At 46.4% G+C, this 17,106-nt stretch overlaps 1 protein-coding gene across 1 annotated transcript in view; it reads right to left on the bottom strand.

Annotated features, from left to right (window-relative positions):
* Positions 1-13,334, bottom strand: part of Marchf4 (membrane associated ring-CH-type finger 4) — a 109,905-nt gene extending 96,571 nt beyond the window's left edge. Inside the window, exon 1 of the mRNA XM_021645375.2 lies at positions 12,827-13,334. Within this exon, the coding sequence (XP_021501050.1) occupies positions 12,827-13,330 (504 nt within the window). The 5' untranslated portion in view covers positions 13,331-13,334. The remainder of the gene's footprint in view (positions 1-12,826) is intronic.
* Between the last annotated feature and the right edge of the window lie 3,772 nt (positions 13,335-17,106).

The following is a 17,106-nucleotide window of genomic DNA, read 5'->3' on the forward strand; positions in this document are numbered from 1 at the left end:
TCTTTCCTTTTTTAAAAAATAATTTTTATTTTTTATATTAATTACAGTTTATTTACTTTGTATCCCAGCTGTAGCTCCCTCCCTCATTCTCTCGCAATCCCACCCTCCCTTCCCCATCTCCTCCCTGCCCCTCTCTAAGTCCACTTATAGGGGAGGTCCTCCTCCCCTTCCATCTGACCCTAGTTTATCAGGTCTCATCAAGACTAGCTGCAGTGTCCTCCTCTGTGGCCTGGCAAGGCTGTTCTTCCTTCGAGTGGTTGGGGGAGAGGTCAAAGAGCCCGCCACTGAGTTTATGTCAGAGAAAATCCCTGTTCCCCTTACTAGGGTACCCACTTGGATACTGAGCTGCTATGGGCTACATCTGAGCAGGGGTTCTAGGTTATATCCATGCATGGTCCTTGGTTGGAGTATCAGTCTCAGAAAAGACCCCTGTGCCCAGATATATTTGGTCCTTGTGGTACTCCTGTCCTCTCCAGGTCTTACTAACTCCCCCTTCTTTCATATGATTCCCTGCACTCTGTCGAAGGTTTGGTTATGAGTCTCAGCATTTGCTTTGATACACTGCTAGGTAGAGCCTTTCAGAGGCTCTCTGTGGTAGGCTCCTGTCCTGTTACTTGTTTTCTCCTACTTCCAATGTCCATCTTATTTGTCTAAGTGAGGATTGATCATCTTACCCTGGGACCTCCTTCTCAAGGACATTTTTTCAACCATGTTTGTAGCAGCTTTATTCATAATAGCCAGAACCTGGAAACAACCCAGGTGTCCCTCAATTGAGGAATGGATAGAGAAATTGTGGTACATTTTCACAATGGAATACTACTCAGCAATTAAAAACAAAGAAATCATGAAATTTGCAGGCAAATGGTGGGAACTGGAAAAGATCATCCTGAGTGAGGTAATGCAGAAGCAGAAAGACACACAGGGTATGTACTCACTTATAAGTGGATACTAGATGTATAAGATAGGATAAACCTACTAAAATCTGTACACCTAAAGAAGCTAAACAAATCCTTCTTTCTTAAGTAGGTTCTTATCAGATGATTAGTGACAGAAATGATAAACATCACCATGACAAGGTGTGAAGCCCACATGAGCATTATTCAGACTTCTGTCATGGATCTTTTATATGTGTTCCACCTATATTTATTTCTCCAAGTTTATCATTTATTTTTAATAATCCCACATCTTTATTTCAGTACATTTACTCTAAAGGGGGCTTTCTGATGCTATCATAGGTGAAAACTAGTGTCATTTGCCACACACACACACACACACACACACACACAAATGTAGCCAAACTATAGCACTTCAATTCAACAAAACATTACCTAGCACTAAAAAATGCTGTTCATACACATACACACACCCCTAACATTCACACAACACACATCCTTAACACATACACACATACCCCCCAACACACATGTACACTTACACACCTATCACACACATACCCCTAACACACAGACACACAGCACACTCCTAACACACCTTAGCCATGCACGTACCCCTAACACACACTCATACATACACACTCCTAACACACAGACAGATACAACATACACACACACCGAAAAGGACATGGAGGAAACATAAGTGTATGTTACTAAGTGAAAAAGCTGAATTAAAGGAAGGGCTGTGTGCTTTATGACCCCAGGTATCTGGCATTCTGAAAAAAGGTCAGACTATGCGGTGGAAGCAATGAACAACTGACTGAGAGTGGAACGGAGAGGAGATTGGGGCAGTGAAACCATTCTGTCTGACCCTCTACTGGTGAATACAAATCATAACACACGGGTGGTGTTGGGGGGAAACGTGGAAGCAAATCAAGCTGACGGCAAACCCTCATGGACTCTAGGTAACGAGGTTAGGACCCGTTAATCAGTGGCAGCAACACCTCCTGGGAGGGAGACATTGATGGCGGGAGGACTGGGACATGACGGGAACTCTGAACTTCCCACTCTGTTTGACTGCTGACATAACAATGCACTCGTGAAAGGACTATCCAAAATGATAGACACCAATGTAAACAAAGTAATTAAAAGTTCTGTTTTGATATTGGAGTAGTAGTAAATCTAAAGGCTCTGAGTCCGATGCCTTCTCTCTTTGCAAACAGGGGAGACTAACAACATTAGAAAAACGTTAAAGACAGACTGTTACCTTAATAAGATTCCTGTCCAGACACAAGCTGGACAGCCTCATGTGTGGGTCAATGTTATTTAGAGGTATATCCGTCCTATCCCAGATACTCCCAAACGCTAGTCCAGGGGTGACTGGAACGCGAGTGCATTGAGGATGTGCACGGAGTGAGGATTTCCTCTGTCCTTCTCTGCTTGTTCCTCTGCATATGTAGTCTGCTCCCAGCTTCTGGGACTCAGAGTCCAGGTAAAGCATCTCTTCTTTGTTTTTAAAAATAATTGCTGCCAAGCATAAAATACTACTTGATAAAGGTCAAGGACTTCATGATGGTGGAAATGGATATGGATGACCATGTTTGTTTCTGACCCAGAGGAGGGACCAGAGTTCATCTGAGTCAGGCAACATAGTAATGGGAGCTGCTGAGCAGGATCTCCGTATCGAAACACACACAACAATATTCGGTGCTGAGGTCTCACAGAGGTCCAAATGTAGCCTTAATGTCTGATCTTCTAAGGGTTCCAGAGAGGGAACCATATAGGTCTCTGAGACACGCTGATGGAAGGGGAGCTATACCCTAACTGATGAGAGGATGCAGTGTTCTTAGATCTTTACCGTGTCGGATCAACTTCTTACAGGTGTTCAAATCCGGTACCGTATCCTTGTCTTACAAACAACAAAATCCAAATCCAGGGGAGTGCAATAAGTAGCCCAAGATAACCAACTTGGGGTGGGCCCAGAATGGGAGTGAAATCACAGCCTTCTGAAGCCATAGCATGTGTTGCAATGTTCCCTGAGACGTGGGTGGTGGTTGATACAAGATATCAATTCTGCTGGGGGAGTGGGGGTTAAAAAAAATAAAGTCTGTGTTTCCTATCATTCTTCAATGGAATGAGGAAAAGTGTGTTTCTGGCCATGTGGTCTCAAGCCAGGATAATGATGACTATGATGGCTAGGACAATAATCATCAGTATTTGTCTTTACAGTATCAGAAAATTAAACTGGTTGAGCTCTGAGGAGATTATCTATAAGCCCCATACTTGAGATTTTAATTTGCACACACAAGAGAGCACAGATACTTACACACTCACAAATGTACTTTTTACCATGCATAAACTAGGGACCACAGATGGCATTATTAACACGGAATGAGCATGTCCCGGGAAGGAAGAGATAGATCCAACAACTACTAAGCTTCTCCTATGTGCAGAATCATGCCTTAGCCATGATGGTAGCTTCAAGAGAGCTCTGTGGTACTGATTCTCTTTCATCACATTCAAGTTAACCTTTCTATAAAGGAGGAAAGTAATTTGATTTGTCTTCCTTAGTAATTCTGTAAACAACTCGAAATTTCATCGACTAGTATTGAGTTTTTGGCCCGTTATATAACTCGGTACTGCTGTTTTCACTATTTCTCTTCATCCTGTACACCAAGTAAGGAGTTTAGTATCTGCTACTTATCTTTAGCTGCCAACTTCACACAGCCTTGAGTCAGAAACCTTTGAGGCCAGGCGTGGTGGCACACACCTTTAATCCCAGCACTCGGGAGGCAGAGGTGGATCAATGTAAGTTCAAGGCCAGCCTGGTCTATGTGGTAAGTTCGAGCACAGCTAGAATTATGCAGAGAGACCTTAAATACACACACACACACACACACACACACACACACACACACACACGAAAGACAGAACAAAATTAGAAGAAAAAAAAGAAAGAAAAGAAATCCTCAGGACAACAATTAGCTGAATGCCACATTAGGAACCGGCCTTCCTTTTACAGAGCAAGATATAAGTAACCCCTTGGGTCCTGAAGCTAGGCAGAACCTTTATGTTCAGATTCCTCACCTTTTTTTTTTTTTGATGACATCTAACTGGTCCTCAACATGTACTTTATACCTTGGCCCAGCAAGACAAATGGCACCTGTTTGCTCCTATGTTCTCTCAGCTAGCTTTGAAAGTTTAGCTGTACGTGTTTACTTTGGAGTAGATAGAGGTCAGGAAGCTAGAAAGGGCTTGTGATGGGGAAGGGAAGATTCTCCAAGGGATAGGAGGCTAACAGTACGCATGTGATATGGAGTTAGAGAAGGGATACTAGGGATTCAAGGTTTAAGTAGGAATCGGGGCAGTGGGACGGGGAGAGGAGATGGTAGAGAGGGCATCGACCTGATCTAAGGATGTAGGAAAAACATTATGGAAACCCACCAATTTATTAAGCTAATTATAAAAATGTTAAAATGGGGAGGGGGGTTGCAGGAAGGCTGGATCTATAGTTAAGAACATGTATTGTTCTTGCAGAGGAGCCAAGCATTCATGCCAGCTGAATCATAACCATCTAGCTGCAGGAGGATCCAATGCCTCTGGTCTCAGGTACCTGCACTCATGTGTACATACGCACACAACCCCCCCCCAACATACACATCATTTAAAGAGAAAATGAATCTTTAAAAATTAACTAAAGCCAGGTATAGTACTCATGCCTTTAATCCCAGCACCTGGGAGGCAGAGGCAGGCAGATCTCTTTGAGTCCAAGGCCAGCCTAATCTACATAGTGAGTTCCAAGATAGCCAAAGCTACCTCGTGACACCCTGTCTTCAAAAAACAAAAAATAAGTAAATAAATAAAGAGTTTGAACACGGGTACCCTGCATGGGTTGACAATGCTTTCCCTGCCCCAGAAGACATGGCTATCAAACAAAAATACCCAGTGCCCAGAGTGAGATATCTCCCTGCAAGTTTTCAGTCATAGAGACTCTAAGGATGCCCCAAACAACAAAGGTCATTGCTATTACTCTTACCATAACTGATGCTAAGACCCTTTCACTGAAGATGCAACACACTTGGGTTGTAGGACAGAGAAACCGAGCTGGAATTGACCAGAAAACATCCCCCATTTTGGCTAGCTTTGAGAGTGCCCTAAGAAGGCCACAGGGGTGGGTGAGTCATCCATGCTATTACCCAGGGCTGACCCTGAATGCTGCAATACTGACCTGCCATGGAAGCTGTGCCCACTAACATCGGTGATATGGAGGTGATGCGGATTATCAAGCACTTTTTTTTTAAATTGGATTTGAGGCCTGTTCCTCATGAGCAAAGTCATACTTGATGCTATCGACCTGATCAAAAACCCGTAGCTTGGGAGTCCAAGGGCCCCAGTGGGGAACTTCATGGATGTAGTTCACTTCATGGATGTGCTGTTTAACTGCCTTCTAAATATGTATGCTTATGCCAGAGGCGAGTGCTGGCATCACCTTGGCCAGAAAAGCTTCTCTCTGCAGTGGGTGGCCGCTAATGCAGGGACCCATAACTGATCAAAAAGTGCTGAAGGTAAGTGACTGTCTCATCCCTGAATGGGAAATCTCAATCAACCCTCCAACTCAGGGCCCAGGGAGCACGGTAGATGAGGAGGTGGAAAGGATGTAAAAGCTGGAGGACGGGAGAGCGCTGTCTTCTGGACACGACATAGCCAGCGCGTTCATGAACTCACTGCTGCTTCGGTAGCTGCGCACACAAGATCAAGCCAGCAGGACCAGTTGAGCATTCTATCGGGCAACACTAAGTGGGCCCAGAGGGTTATGAAAGATAAAAAGAAGATGATACGAAGCAGAAGGGGGCATTCTGGGGAAGATTCAGGGGGAGTGGGAGGGGGAGTCAGGGGCAAATAAGATCAATATACACTCTATATATGTATGAAATTGTTAGAGAACCAATAAAAGACATTCTGAAAATGTGATTTATTCAGTTTTGTCTCAAGTTTTTCTCCCCTGTGTACACCCACAATTTGATTTTCACACCCAAACAAGGAGGCATCAAATATGCACTGTATGTATATATATATCATGTAAACCCTGGCTTGCACACAATACATGTTAGGGTGGTAGGGTGGGGATGCTAAATAGCTTGGTCCATACAATATTCACTTGCCGGCTTCTTTACATCTAGGCTCACCTCCAACTTGGCTTTCTTCCCGGCAAACAGAAGTGCTCGCTCATTTCCACAGTTCCTTCTACCATATCCCCTGCCTTCAGCCTACTTCCCTCCCCCAAAAGTCATAGGACACAGCAGGGCTTCTCCGGCATACCACATTCTCAGCTATTCCCAGGTTGGTCTTCTCTCAGGCTTTCTTGGAATCCATAGTTCACAGCCTCCAGCCCTCTCAGCTTCATTAAGTAACTCTCTATTTGAATGGCCGGGCTTGAAGGCACACCCAGTAAAGGAGCGAGTCCTCCCCGAACTGACACAGACCGGCAACCGAGCACCGTGTGGAGCAGCCGTTCTTGACCCGTGGGTTGCGGCCCCTCTGGGGATTGAATGATCTCTTCACACAGGGTTGCATATCAGCTATCCTGCATATCAGTTATTTACACTATGATTTATGACAGTAGCAAAAATTACAGTTAACAAAGTAGCAATAAAAATCATCTCGTGGCTGGGGGTCAGCACGGCATGAGGAACTGTAGTAAAGGGTCACAGCATTAGGAAGGCTGAGAAACACTGGTATGGAGGATCAACAGAAAACTGATTTGAGAACTATACTATACAGTTGTCAAGACAAGTATCTTACCTAACCCATCCCCAGTTCTTTGTCTCTGTGTGTATGTGTGTGTGTGTGTGTGTGTCTGTCTGTCTGTCTGTCTGTCTCTGTCTTTCTCTGTGTGTGTGTTGTGTAAGAGATGGAGAGACAGAAATATATAGAGAGAGACATATTCTGGTACTTTCATAAGCATGCTGTGTACATGTCAATAATACACAAACTTGCAAAATATCCAGGGACCCTGAGGTGAGGTTTGAACATCTTCATCCCATTGCCCAACAGACCGTTAGAGCATTAGTAAGTGTCTAGGATGAAGAAAGGGTCCTTGGAGCTTCCAGTGTAAGGAGGGCCAGTAGGAACTTCAAATGGAAGTAAAACTAGAAGGCAGCAATGAAAAGAACTGATGGTGGCAGCTATCGTTTTTGTATGAATCTGTCAGTCCGTGGTGGGGTCTTGCCTATGGGCCGAGAAGGCCTTGCTCCACTACTCCGGTGTGGACATGGGGCAAAGTCACAATCACACCAGTCATATGCTACCAACAACTTAGAGTTTCTACTAACACGTGACAAAATCCATTGTTAAGAACACATTTGAACACTCTGTATACTCTGTATCCTGGGACAAGATGTCCTGCTGGGAAACAAGCCTTGCAGGAAAACATGGTGCCATTTCTTTCTGCTTCGATTTAAGAAATCCCTCTGGACCCTCCCAACAATGTCATTTATGAACTGAAACTCTCAAACCAAGGAGGGATCTTGAGTCATCTAGTCCCAGTCATCTATATAGTTTTCCGCTAAACCAGCCTGTACCATTTTTGCCTAGCTTTGATAGAAACCACTTTATGGTATCAAAACCCAAGTTGACATCCATGGAAATTCCTCATTGGCCAAGGCACTGAACCTGTGGCCCATTTTTTCATACAACATGCTTTCAACATTGGGTGGCAGTGTTTTGGATTTTTTGTTGTTGTTGTTTTTCTCCTAAACATTCTTTTTTATTTTCCTCCCAATTACCCTGACTGTGGATATGACCAATTGAGCAAACATTTCATCAGTTAACTTAGAGCATGAAGCAAGTACCAGGTATTGGGTTGATACCTTATGATCTAGTAAGAGCATACACGGATTGCTTCCCTCTGGGATATTGTAGCTCTTTCAGAATGTCCCTGCCTTGGACCCAGGCAAGTGTCCTGGCTTTAGAAGCTGTCCCCTTTTCAAGCATACCTGTCCACAGAGGAGTCTGAAAGATCAAGGAACCATGTCCCTCTTCTGGAATGTGTCCAATTACCTGGAACACTGGAGGTTCTGACTAGGAACCTATAGGACCTGAAGGATATTCTTCAGGCCTATAAACTTCCCTCCTAGGCTAGAGGACTAAGGGAAGAAGTCATTCTTCAGGGAATGGTATAGACAGAACTTGGAGAGGAGAATCAGAGTGGCCTGTGGACATCTCCATTGCTTAATGCAGAATTCAGACAAATCTACAAGTTATAAATTCAAATTCAACCTTCTGGTTGCTTTGAAGACACAGTAGTCAGGTTGAGAGTGTAGATGGATTGTATTTAAGAGCTTGTTAGCTAGCTTTAGGACTTGTAAATATTTTAGCCTATGGTATGTGAGCTTCTATTATTGTCTTTGCCTAAGAGCCATAGGTTTGATGTGTGGGTTTGTTCATTGTGCAAGGAGGTATAATGTAGTAAGCACACAAGAAAATACAAAATCAAACTGCAGTTTCTAGAAGAATAAATACACTATCTGGTCCTGAACTGCTCTTGATTTCCATTCCCAGAGTTTTCAATGCATCTGCAGGTTCCCCTTAACCTTCCTTAAAAAAAAAAAAAAAAGCTTTATTTTATGGTCCAACAACCTACTACAATGGCTAAAACCTTCCACATTATTTTCGCTCCCTGTGAACAAAGCTCTCAGGGAGCTAGCCTTGAAAGAACAAAAAAAGCACCCAAGTACACTAAATTCCTCCAGACCTGTTTCCTGCTTCTCGTTAGATCCAAAACACGTATTCCCTCCCTTACCTGTACATGCTTAGCCTTTAGCCCCACCTCCAGGCACTCCACACCTTCCCAGCCTAGCAGGTGGCTTCACCTCTTTTGTGAAGGCGTGCTTTTCTCACATCTCCTCTGCTGCCTTCTATCAAACCTCAACCTTTCAGCCTGAATCTGTTTCTTCTCACTCCGTCTTCAGCAGCAACAGAGAAGCCTTCCTGACTAATTGGGGGGAAGGTAGCAAACTGCAAATCCTCCTCCCCATCCTTCAATCCCATCTTCCTGAATAGGTATTCAGCCCACTGGCTGTTTTTAAACCTGCCTCTTTCTTGTTCAGATAATAACAAAAATTCACTCAGGTCCACCATCTGTGCGCTCTTGATCTCTGTCAGGCCCTGTGATGTCTGGGTTAGATTGTGACATCCTAGAGGACAGGGCTATATCTAAAGTGCATCTCTAGCCCCTGCTCAGCAAAGCAGCAGGCCTAGCTTGTCTCTTATTAAAGACTTTGGTGTTTGAAACAGGAACAGCGCTCTGTACCTAGAGCATTATGTGTTGCAAGAGAAGCTGTCCACAAATGTTCCCAGCCCTCCTGCCAGCCTGTGAGCCGGGACACACTTTAACAAAGCCAGGGAGTACTGTCTTGCATCTGAGAGAATAATCACAACAACAGGCTGCTTCTGTAGTATGGGACCTCGTGTTCAGAATCGTCCTACAAAGCCGGAACTGTCGTTATTTTACAAACGAGAAATCTGAGGCACGGTTGGGCCCGCGTAACTAACTCATCACTCCAGTTAGGGCCATCTGGCTTCAGGCAGCCTCAGTTTACCGACCACAGTGCAACTGTTCTTCCAGGAGGATTAGACAGCATTAGCCACAAGTAAAGAGTGAGGGGCTCTGCAAAGCCCCTGCTGTATGTTCTCAGGGGACTTTGAGCACAGTCTTATTTGAACAAATGGCTGAGAGGAGACCAGAATGGCTACCCAGGAACTTCCAAGCATAGAGCCAACAGGTTGTCAGAGCATTTGTTCACACCCCGCCCTCCCTTCTCCCAGACCTCTTCTTCTGTTTCTCAAATATTCTAAGTCTGCTCACACTTGGGTGTTTGGGCCTGTCATTTCAGAAAGCTGATCTGCTTTTTCCAAACCTGTGCCCTGCTGGGCCCTCATCATCATTTAGGTGAGAGCCCGGAGGGAGCACTCTTAGGAAGGCTCTTCCTGCCTGACGGTCGAATATGGATGTACTTGTCTTACCCTTGCCTTTTTCTTAACTCCTTTTCCTATGTGGTCTTGTCTCACTTGTTCTCACTGTGGTTCTCCATCTGCAATCACCTTGTTTCTCTACTGGCTTATTCCCGTGTCCCCTCTGGAAGGCCAGCTTCAAGACAGCAGAGATCTCATCTGCTTTGTTCACTCGCAGATGCTTGCTACTGGAGCCACGGCACACTGTGGCTTCTAATCATTTGTTAAACGAGTGCGTGAGCCAATGAATGCAAAGTCCTTCGTGGGAACATCCAAATGTGACCCTAACAGAATCTTCCCATAACCCCTCACTTAACATCTAAGCACTTTGCAAGAAGAGACCAAATCATACATACATATATATATGATTATATATATATATATATATGATTGAATATATATATGTGATTGAATATTCAATATATATATTCAATCTTTCGGATCTTAGAGTATCGGCAAATGAGAGTGTGGTATGTGGGAGGGGAAGTTTTCAGTTCTTTTGTTTGGACTGGGAAAAGACCAAGACATTCAGCTATTTAGATCAGGTGGAGACAACTGCTTGTCAGCGCTCTCCCCCTCTCTCTCTCTCTCTCTCTCTCTCTCTCTCTCTCTCTCACAACAGGAACTGAAATACAGAAATCTCCACCTGACCACTTCTTCCTCTCTCTCTCCTCTATCCCCACCTCTCACTTTTCTCTAGTGTGCCCCCAGCTCCTCTCTTTTGTCTTCCTTCCTCATTAAAAGTCTGTGAAGAAAAGTCAGAAGTGGGAAACCACATTCTTCACATCTAATGTAACGCTCACGTTCCTCTGTGACCGATGTAACACAATCTCATTAAAACCACTTGTGTCCTACAACACATGAACCCTGCCAAACATGATAATCCCTTTGAAGAAGTGCTTGATTTGGTCCAGTCTCCAGGCAGACACAGCCCCTTCCACCCTCGCATGCAATAAGAGAACCCATTCATTCCTCTAGTGATGTTAGCTTTTTTATTCAAAGCTCCATTTATGACAAATAATAAAGAAATTGAACAGCAAAAGTCCACAACCCTTGATCAGGCCTTGCACCCCAAGAGGACAGTTCATAGCATTGCTGACGATCTTCCCCCCCCAATAAAATACAGCTTTTCCATAATCAGAAAACATGTTAATCATATGTTAATCTCTTACAAGGTATTTTCACACTTCTGGGCTCTCCTACAAAGAAAGGATACGGGAAGCAAACGGTATCTCACGGAAGTTGGAATAAGGGCCTAGAGGCACAGAGTTATTTGAAGAATATTTCACAGCAGGTGAAATATTATCTCGGCACACATTCCAAGACTTGCTGTTTTCTAGAGACAAGAGAGCTCTTGCCAGAAGGCGAATTTCCAGCAGCCCCTATGATATGCACACATGCACCAGCCCATATGGAAGAAGGAAGGAAGAGTTTAGGAAGGTAATAAGCAAAATCACTCTATGCTTTGGAAAAGCTGAGGTCCACGAATGAGACAAATCCTGAACAAAAGTGAGGCTCTCATCTTTGCTATTAGCCACAGACCTCACACACCATCTCCAGGAGCATGGTATTGGCAATGAAGCAGCGTGCTAGAAGAAAGGAAGTAGTTGGCAACCTTGTCCTCCTCATCCACCAGCATTTCACTTGCTGCTTCAGGTAATCATAGTCTTAAGGAGAAGGAGGCCAGCCCTCGGTCTCTCCGAGACACTTATTCGCTAATTCCGTTCATAATGCCCAGGCTGCAGCTCCAGGCATCACCAGTCTCTAAGTGCTTCATCCACTCAGAGACAAGAGGGGAAAAATGAATGATTATGTCAGCTAAGCCTGCACCCCATAGAGTAAGTAAGAACAGGGCTTGCCAGGAGCTCCAATGCGGTGTCCAGCAGCACTGACACCCATTCATGAACTCTCAGGATCTCTCCACTTCGAGTCCACTGAAGAGGTCTCTGAGGTGAACACAGCACTCTGTCTACATCCCAATCAAACGCCCCTTCTCCTACATCACTGATGAGAGCTGATTTCCAGGCGAGCCTTCCTACCTGGGATTCTTTGGTACATGTTCTCACAATTCAGAACTGTTGTGAATTACCACACATCTCTCCAGTGCTGTGAACACCAGGCAGTCAGTGGAGTAATGGGGGTTGGGGGGTATTGTCTGTGGAAATACAAATAGATAAGGAAGGGAGAAGCTGCCTTCCTTGGGGGAGGAAAAAAAATCTCTGTTCCATGACATGGATGGGGAAACTTTAAGGGAAGGTGAGGGAAGGGGACTAGATCCAGCAAGACTCTTTTGCAGTGTCCCTTGCACTTTGGCTTAGATTATTTGCTTCCAATACAGGAAAATGTAAGCTCACCAAGAAGTGTCTCTGGCAAACTGAAACAGCCTCAGAGAAACAAAACAAAACAAAAACCAAACAAGCAGGACTTTCGTACTTCAATCTGTGAGAACAGGACTCGATAACATAATCTTGTCACAGTTTCAGAAACAGAAGAAACTTGAACGCGGAGCTGAATATGGGTTGGGGTGGGGAGGTAATTTTACTACTAAGAAGCCAGCTAAAAGTGTTTGATTTGTTTGTCTGTTTTAGCAACAAGCATGAAGGTCCCTCTGAGTCTCTTCATGTCACTGCCTCTGGATCTTCTGTTCTAAGGTGCTTGTGAAAGTTTGGGGATAAAATTGAAAAGACTTGCACTGAGGGGAGGGTGCAAAATCAAAGCAAAACTGAGCTAGTTACCAAACAGGCTCCCTCGGGCACCTATCGGTCAAGCTTCACCACAAGAAACATCATTGAGAAAGTCTAAACACTACAGTCCTTGACAGTAGACATAGCATCATGGTTCCCTGGGGCGAATAATTAAGTGGCAATCTGTGTGGCCTGGATATACCACACACCAAAGCAGGGGAAGGGGAGAGGACTCACCTGTTCTGGTCCCTGGAAACAGATGCGGCAGAGGGGAGTCCTCATACCACTGTCCAAGCTACTTCCTAGAGAGTAGCAGTCCTCAGCTTTCTCCTTACAGAATTCATCAGAGGAGGCACTGCTGAGCCCAGAGGCGGGTGGCCCTGCGGCTGGGCCATCCCAGTCATCTTCCACAGAAGGAGGCAAAGGTGGTGGAGGTGGCGGAGGAGGGGTCTCCCTGCCCACTGCTTCTCGGGGGCCTCTCCAGCCTGCCCACCCTCCGGCACCCAGAGCCGGAAGGGTGTTGTTGTTGGCCGCCACACCAGGGAGCTGGGGGTCACCGTGCATGGGCAGGGGCGCTGGAGGGGGGCGCCTCAGGAGGAAAACCTTCAGGTCATTGAAGAGCATTCGGCATCGGCACTTGAGGAGACCCTGGTGGCGCAACATCTGGGGGGCTGGGGTGCACAGTCCACAGCAGTACCAGCCACAGCAGCAGTACCACCACAGCAGCCCACCCAGGCGCATGGGGGAAGCAGAGGACTGGAGAGGGGCAGCTGGAGTCTTTGAAGAAGTGGATAAGGGTGGGGCTTGGGGTCCACAGTGTTTCTGTGTTATGGAGGAGCCTCTTTTCTTATTGGCTCTTCTTATAACCCCTTCAAGCAGTAAATAAATTACCCCCTAGACTGACAACTGTGAGTCAATGATTCTGAACTCTTCTAGGAAAATGCAAAGTAAAAAAAAAAAGTTTTCTTTCCCTGGCAGCCCCACCCCAGCCTCAGACTTAGCTCTGGCTGTTGTCTCCTTTCTGTCTTTGACTACTAAGATCAGGGCAACAGAAGCATCAAGGCTGGGGTGTATGACCAATGTGTAATTGTTAAAAGTTTCCAAGGAAAGGGTTGCTAGGTTCTTCTCAAATCTCTAGGCTGTGCTAAGTCTCTTTCATATAAAAGGGTGGAGAAAATTATAAATCAAATTTGGAGCAGCTAGATCCGGGCTTAGGGAACCCAGCTCAGTGAAGAATTGAGGATTGCACGTGAGAGAGAAAAAAAGATAGGCTTCCTCAGGTAGAAGTGGTTAGGGGAAGGCAAAATGGGGAAGGGAGGAAAAGTTCTAATTCTCTTGGGCAGAAAACTGGGGCAATCATCGCCCCCCCCAGCACCAGAGTTGCTCTTAAGAGAGGAATTGGAGGGTTTGTTGAGGGTGAAATTGGGCAAAGAACTTGTGCTTTGCCTATGCAGCCAAAAGGCTACACAGAGAGGTGGGATGTAGGGCGGTGGACCAGGAAAGGGTGGAGGAAAAAGAGATCATTAACCCTGAAAGGCTGCTTCCTTTCAGAGCCTAAGGTCCTGAATAGAGGAAGGATGTATGTTTGGGGTTGGGAAGGTGATGGAGCAGAGAAAGGAGGCAGAGAAAGGGGAGTGTGGGAGGGGACAGGAGAAAGGAATAGTTACATGATCTCAGCCCCCAGCCCACTTCAGCGGCAGTCTGTAAATCGGAGGCCCCTCCCCTTGGTTCCATCAAAGGTCCCTTCGGGCGAGGTTGGAGAGCTGGAAGATGGGCAGGTCCGGGCTGCAAAGTGGCTTCGCTTTCTCCTCCTCGTCCTCTTCTGGGTCGCTGTCGCCCTCCTCCTCCTGCTCTGGGTCTGCACGCGCCCGGCGGTGCTGCTGCTGCTGTGGCGGCAGAAGCGACTGCTGCTCGGCGTCCTGGTGTCTCCCGGGCCAGGGCTGCTCCGGCTGGTCCTCTGGCTGCTGCCCGCGGTCCAGCCCGGTCGCGACTCCGGGCTTCATGATCCTCCTCCTCTTCCTTCCCGAGGGGCTGGCCCTGAGCCCCCGCACCCGGGCAGTGCTGCCATGCAACCAAAGACAAGGCAGGCGTGGGGGTAGGGGTGGTGGGGAAGTGATAGGGAGAATAAAAAAATAAATAAAATAAAATAATAGTAATGGAACAATTTAGTTCTTGGATAATCAGAAAAGAGTGCTTCTGCCGTGTGGGGGCGGAGGAGGGCGGCTGCCAGGTCCTGTAGGCAGCTCTGCCTCCGCTCTCCCCACCTTGGGCGGCCTCAGTCCGCTCTCTGCTCCCACCCCCACGCCGCCCCTCCTTCCTCCGGCTGCCTCTGGCTGGCTGGGCTCGTGGTTGTTGCTACCTCTCCTCTCAGATGCACCGAGGTAAGGCTTGTTTGCGGTGTAAGCTGAAGGTGGGGAGGGGGGATAGAGGCGGTGTGGCCGAGGTGGTCAGACAGACGGCACTTGGCTCCAGCTTGGTCCTGGAGACTCCCCAGAACCGTATATAAATATATCTCTTAGAGAAGCCGAAAAGGAAGCAAATCAGATTCCAGCCTGCTGCCAGGTGTTGTCTTCCGCCGTTGCTCAGCACCCGCCGCCGCCACCGCTGCCCCCCTGGCTCAGTTCCCAGAGGGGTGGTGCTGGAAGGGAGGTGCCGGGCGGTAGGCTGACGGTCCGAAGACTGGAAACAAGCTTCTTGGAGCGGAGAAGGCACCCTTCTACTTCCACCCGCGCGGCTAGGGAAGCCGCCGGTGCGTTCAGCACCTGGGTGAGTGGACAGCTCCCACCCAGGGCCCCGCGTGCGCGTCACGCTAGTGGGGGTCTGACGCAGACGCTGCCGGGGGATGGAGGAGGGAAAGAGACTGGGAGAGAGGGAGCTAGAGGAGGAGAGAGACTACTGTTTGAAGGAAGGGGATGGGCAGGGACCAGGGGAAAGGGAGGTACGAAGAGAAGGAGGGATTTAGGAGAGGAGGGAGGAGGCAGTGGAGAGTAAAAGAGGCAGAATGGGAACTTGGATGGCGGAGTGCTGCGTGTGTACTCACTCCCACGTCTTCTCCCAGCTTGAAAGGATCCGAGTGGACAGTACGATTCGTAAACTCCCTGCCCGCTGTACCCTCTCAGCACTTCCTCAGCTCATACACACCCGATACAGTTCCCCTTTCACCAGGATCCACCGTGCTCTTCTATACAAGTAGATTATCACGTTGTAAGCTTTGGAAAAGATAAAGTTCTGTGACTTCTATATCGAAGCTGAGACCCGATGGAGATTAAATCTCTCATGGCTTAAGACCTCATGAGAAAAGCGTTTTTTAAACCTTCAAGCAATTTCACCTTCTAGAACTTAAAGTGCAACTGGAAAGAAAAGATTTCTCTCCTCTCCTCCTCCCCCTCTCTCTCCCCTCTCTCTGTTGTGTTTTGGGTTTTCATCCCCATATGCCTAAGTCATGCCTAATATGCCTAGGCTTGAGGCGAGGTATGTGTTTGTTAATGGCTTATAGCCACCATTGCCACAGTCGCCTTTACTTCAAGCTGTCATGTTCTTTCTGCTGTGAGTCGTAAAAATCCAGGCAATACTATAGCCTCGTGTTAACTAATATCCCTCACCCCCACCCCCGAATTCAAATCTTCCACAGAGCCACCAGCAAGGAGAAATTTGAAATTGATTTTCATTTCCTCTACCCTTTCTTCTTATTTGTATCACTCTACCCATCCTTCTCAAGGAATTTCTAATGAGTAAAAGAGGATTCCTAAATGCAGAGAGCCCCAAGCAGGAAACAAAACAAACAAACAAAAAAATGGGTTGAGTATAAATACTCAGTGTTTACAACTGCAGACTTTGGCCATTTATAATTTAGAAGCCCACCCTACCCCTAGCCACCCCTCTCAGCTCACAGACTCAGAGAACACACTCCAATGAGTCATCCACACAGCTGGGCTAATTATGCCGAGGCATTTAGAAATTCTAAAGCTATGGGCAGAGTAGAATGTAAAATCGCCTCACCAAAATATCATTGGCATGAAGCTCCAGCTCAATGAATCATAAGAAAACTGCCCTTTTGTTGGTGTCACCATGAATGATTCATTCCCTTGAGCCCTAAGGAGGAAAGGCCTATATCTGGGTCTTGGCCAACTAAGCATGGCTGCTTGGCTGAATCATATCCCATCACCTTACATGGATGCTGAGATCCTGCTCGAAGTCAGTATTTGAAAATGATGCCAGGCCAGCATGGCCCACACATCCTCCTCCACATACACAATACAATAAATAAATATAATATAATAATATTGATGTTTTAATAGCTGTAAAATAATGCTTAGATTATCGGTAGCTGCGTGAACACTGCTGCAAAATAAATGCTGTTTAAAGGCATCTGTGCTCTGCATTACCCTGTGTCTGCCTCTGGCAACGTGCAGGCCACTCTTTACAAAGCTGATCTCATCACAAGCTTGTCTCCCTTCATATAACTTAGAGTTTTTTTTGAATGGACCAGTGTTTGTATTTTCTTCAGTATCATACAA

The sequence above is a fragment of the Meriones unguiculatus genome, chromosome 15 (genome assembly GCF_030254825.1).
Source record: "Meriones unguiculatus strain TT.TT164.6M chromosome 15, Bangor_MerUng_6.1, whole genome shotgun sequence".
Taxonomy (NCBI): Eukaryota; Metazoa; Chordata; class Mammalia; order Rodentia; family Muridae; genus Meriones; species Meriones unguiculatus.